We start from the raw sequence: 4,721 nt of genomic DNA, 5'->3' as shown, positions 1-4,721 counted from the left end.
ACACCAACTGTTTCTTAAAAACAAAAGAGAAACGTAATGCAAATATAATGGCAATGATACAAACTTACTATAAAAGTCTTTACATTCTCCCCTCTCTTGATTGAACCAAGTCAATCAACTTACACACAATCCACGCTATCACTTTTAGGCAAAGGTACAATTTTAGTAATTGGTCTCTTAACAGTGCCTGTTTTAACAAAGGTGCTTTACACTCACTACTCTCACTAGTCCATCTTTTCCCGGGAACACTTGTTGAATGACACCTAATTTCCATGACAATGTAGGAGTATTGTCTTCTTTGATTGGAACCACATCTCCAAGAGAAATATTAGGTGGTTTTGTTGTCCATTTTCTTCTCTGCTGGAATTCATGTAGATAATCCTGAGACCGTCTTTTCCAAAAATGCTGCTTCATCTTCTGAAGGTGATTCCATCTTGATAATCAGTTGGTCGGAATGTCCACTAGATCTGGTTCAGGAATGCTCATCAAAGGTTCACCAATAAGGAAATGTCCTGGTGACAAAAATGAAGGATCATGGAAATTATTGGATAGAACGGTGATTGGTCTTGAATTCAAACAGGCTTCTGTTTGTGTTATGACTGTGTTGAGTTCTTCAAATGTCAAAATCGTGTAACCTACTATTCTTCTTAAATGAAACTTAAATGACTTCACTGCACTTTCCCAAATACCTGCAAAATGACTTGCTCTGAGTGGAATGAAATGCCATGTAAATCCTTCTTACACTGCAACATCTTGAATTGAGTTTTAAAATTGTTGTGAACTGAGTAGTTGTTGAAGCTCCTTAAGTTCTCGCTGAGCTCCAACGAAATTGGTGCCATTGTCACTATAGATGTTCGAAACTTTGCCTCTTCTTGATGCAAATCTTCGAAGAGCTGCTTGGCTACTCAAATCACTCACTAACTCCATATGAGTCTCTTTGGTTGCTAAGCACACGAATATTGCAACATACGCCTTTGTCACTTTACGAGATCTAGTTCCTTGCTTAATCATTAGGGACCCGGCGAAATCCACCCCTACGTGAATAAAAGCTCGAGATGGCTGTACTCGTGCTTGGTGGTAATTGACCCATGAGTTTTTCTGAAGCTGATGCTTACAATTTAAAACAAACTAGACACTGATGAATGATAGATCGAACGACTCGTTTAGCTCGTGGGATCCAATATTTTTGCCTCAATGATGAAATCAATAACTGCGGTCCAGCATGTAACAATCTTCTATGTGCCGCTTCAATTATCAATTTGGTGAGATGCTGTTTAGGCGGTAAGATGATCTGATGTCTGCTATCATACGGTAAGTCGGAGTTTTTTAGTCGACCTCCCACTCGTAGCAACTGTTCATTATCTATAAATGGATACAAAGATTTAAGTTCACTTTGGGGTGAAACTTGGCCTGACGAAACTAAATCTTTGAATTCTTGCGAATAACTGACCTGTTGAATTAACTTAATACAGTGTTGTAAAGTATCACCAATTTCAGAAGTGGAAATAGTTCCTACTTTCTTCTCGTTGTGATTTTTACAATTGTAAATAAAACTACGACACAAACAAATAACTCGCAATAGTTTCCACAATGATGAAAATTTCTCCAGACAGTTTATGTCACCTTCATAACTGGCTAAATATATGGTCGTTACTTTCCTGTCTTCTGGAACATCTTCGTCTACCACTTCTGATTGTTCGGGCCATGCAGATGATTCAAGCCATGCGGATCCATGCCACCAAATATCTGCTTCCTTCAACTGTTTCGGATCCATTCCTCGTGTAATAATGTCGGCTGGATTGTCCATTGACGACATATGATGCCACTGGTTGACTGATGTGATCTCCTGTATCTCTGCAACCCTGTTTGCCACGAACTCCTTCCATCTGGCAGCTGGAGATGATATCCATGCAAGCACTATTTTTGAATCGGTCCAGAAGTAAGTACTATCCACTGAAATGTTTTATATCGGAATTATTTTATGATACAACCTGCTCAAAAGTACTGCCGCACAAAGTTCAAGTCTTGGTAAAGACCTTTTTAATAGGAGCTATTCTCGATTTAGAACCCAAAAGTTTAACAGTAGTTTTGCCTGAAATGTCCACAGTTTTAACATATATGCAACAGCTGTAAGCAAGTTGACTGCTGTCAGCAAACCCATGTATCTCGACATGAACATAATTCTTCAATACTACATATCTATCAATTTGTATTTCGTTAACACTTGGAACATGATGACACATGTCTAACCATTGCTGGTAGAGCTCTGATGGTATTTGGTCATCCCAATTGATCTTATGGATCCACATTTGTTGTAAGAAAATCTTGAACGGAGTAACTACAGGGCTTAAGTCCTAAAGGATCAAATATTTTTGCTATGGTCGAAGTCACTTGACGTTTGGTTGGTATGTTGGTCGTGAGACATTCTCTAACTGACTTGTTGGTGATGAGAAGCTTATCTGATGCAGGATTCCACGATAAACCCAACGTTGAAACACCTGACTCGGACTCAAATTCAAACGGTAAGTGTATTTCCCTATGTTCTTCTGGAACTGCTTCCAACAATGCTGGCTCGTTCGAACACCATTTTCTTAAAGTAAACCCACCGCTTTGCAATAATTGAATAAGTTCTTTCTGAAGCTTTAACGCCTGTTCAACGTTATGGCGTCCTGAGCTTAAATCATCGATATAAAAATCACGTTCCAATACTGTCGCTGCTTGAGGATATTTACTTCTTTCTTCTTCCGCTAACTTTCGAAGACATGCCATCGGCAAATATGGTGATGATGCTTCACCATATGTGACCCGCTGCAACTCATAAATCTTGACTGGTTCCACTGATGAATATCTCCACAGAATTCTTTGAAGTCCAATGTCATCTTCATAAACTTTAATCATTCGATACATTGACTGAATATCCGCCGTAAAGGCAATAGGAAAGGTTCGAAATCTCGAGACAATTGAATGTAAATCTTGCTGGATTGTTGATCCTGTCATAACTATGTCGTTTAATGAAACCCTCGTTGAAGTCTTTGCAGAAGCGTCGAAAGCCACTCTTAGCTTTCTTGTGGTACTGGATGGTTTCAATACTGGGTGATGTGGCAGATAACATTTCATACCACTATCTTCATGTTCTTCTTTCACTGGTTTCATATGATCTAATTCTTCATATTTCCTCATAAAGTTATAGTACTGCTCGTTAATTTCTGGACACTGCCGCAACCGTCTTTCTAGCTGGTAAAATCTACGAAGAGCTAAATTATATGATTCTCCTAATGGTTTATGGCTTGGCTTAATTGGCAGACGCACAACAAATCGACCACTGCTATCTCTGGTAGTATTTTCCTCAAAGTGTCGTTCACATTGCCTTTCTTCTTGAGTCATGACCAGGGCCGTGCTGGGATACTAATGAGGGCGGTGGACAAGTCAACTAAAAGGGCGCCTATACAAACGGGAATATATATATGTATATATATATATATATATATATATATAGATAGATAGATAGATAGATAGATAGATAGATAGATAGAGAGAGAGAGAGAGAGAGAGAGAGAGAGAGAGAGAGAGAGAGACTTTGAAAGAAAGTATGGGTGCCATTTTATATCAAAATCACCACCAAATTTGTTTTAGTATTAACGTAAATAGCTAACCTCAAATCGAAATCCTCTTTACTACAGAATCCTTTTTAGTTCCGGTAATAACATTTTTGTCAAATAAAAAGAAGCTAAATGTATCAACAACTTAATATAGCGCGCGTATGGACGCAAGAAGCTCATTGCCGCGTTTACAAAAGCTCTCCATTGATTTATGTCCTTAGAAAACTGAACTCAGTTTCTATTTTATATTTCAATCTCTGCGAGAACCATTTTAATACTGTCCTCCCATCTGCGCCTCGGTCTTCCTAACGGTCATTTTCCTATTTGGATTTCCAGTTACAACTTCGAAAGCGTTTCTAATTTCTTCCATTCTGGCTACATAAAATGACCATTTGAGCCTCCTAGACTTGATGACCCTAACAATGGTTGATAAACGGTATAAAATTATGCAGTTGCTCGTTATGAAATTTCCACCTTTCCCCATTCCCGTTCATTTTGGAGTTCGAATATTGGTTTAAGAATCTTTTTTTTTTTAAATACTTTCAGTCTGCGGCGATTTTCCCTCAGTCAGTTACCATGTTTCGCAACCATACAACACAATAGGCATGATTATCGTTTTATATTTTGTTCTACAACAGAATTAGGGACTACAAAAGAATTTTAACTGAATAATAGCACTAAATCCCTGCTTTCAGTTGACATCAAAGTTTTTAGTAATGATGGTTTTGGTCTGTTAATAATGATCCCAGATATTTAAAAGTATCCACTCTGTCGAAAGAAAATATTATTTGGTATTTTAACGCATCAATAAAATGCAGTATTACGATCCCGACAAACTTCCATTAACTCAGTTTTCTCTGCATTTACTTTTAAGCCTATATCCCTGCAAGCGTTAATTAAGATTTCTGCATTCCTTTCTATTATTCTATCATTACTTATTAAATTTACATCATCAGCATACGCCATAACCTGGCAAATACAATTCAGCTCTAGGACCTGATTGCTGTCTCTGTTCTCCAGAACAAAGTTAAATAATAATGACGACAACACATCTCCTTGTTTCAGGTCATTCTCAACGTGAAAGCTCGTGAACAAGAATTTCTCTACTCGAGCCTTACTTTG

General features: G+C 37.9%; 1 protein-coding gene across 1 annotated transcript; it reads right to left on the bottom strand.

Moving 5' to 3' along the window:
- Positions 1-2,295: 2,295 nt before the first annotated feature.
- On the bottom strand, positions 2,296-3,384 carry LOC145661630 (uncharacterized). The gene has a single exon (XM_081726950.1). The coding sequence runs from the start codon at positions 3,382-3,384 to the stop codon at positions 2,296-2,298; it is 1,089 nt and encodes a 362-aa protein (XP_081583076.1).
- Positions 3,385-4,721: the final 1,337 nt, after the last annotated feature.

The sequence above is a fragment of the Thermobia domestica genome, chromosome 10, assembly GCF_964235325.1.
Source record: "Thermobia domestica chromosome 10, izTheDome1.hap1.1, whole genome shotgun sequence".
Classification (NCBI taxonomy): domain Eukaryota; kingdom Metazoa; phylum Arthropoda; class Insecta; order Zygentoma; family Lepismatidae; genus Thermobia; species Thermobia domestica.
This window is presented reverse-complemented; position numbering and strand designations above follow the sequence as displayed.

What these genes read in the sequence shown, in the direction of transcription:
- LOC145661630 (XM_081726950.1), bottom strand. Translation starts at nt 3,384, where the DNA reads ATGACTCAAGAAGAAAGGCAATGTGAACGACACTTTGAGGAAAATACT.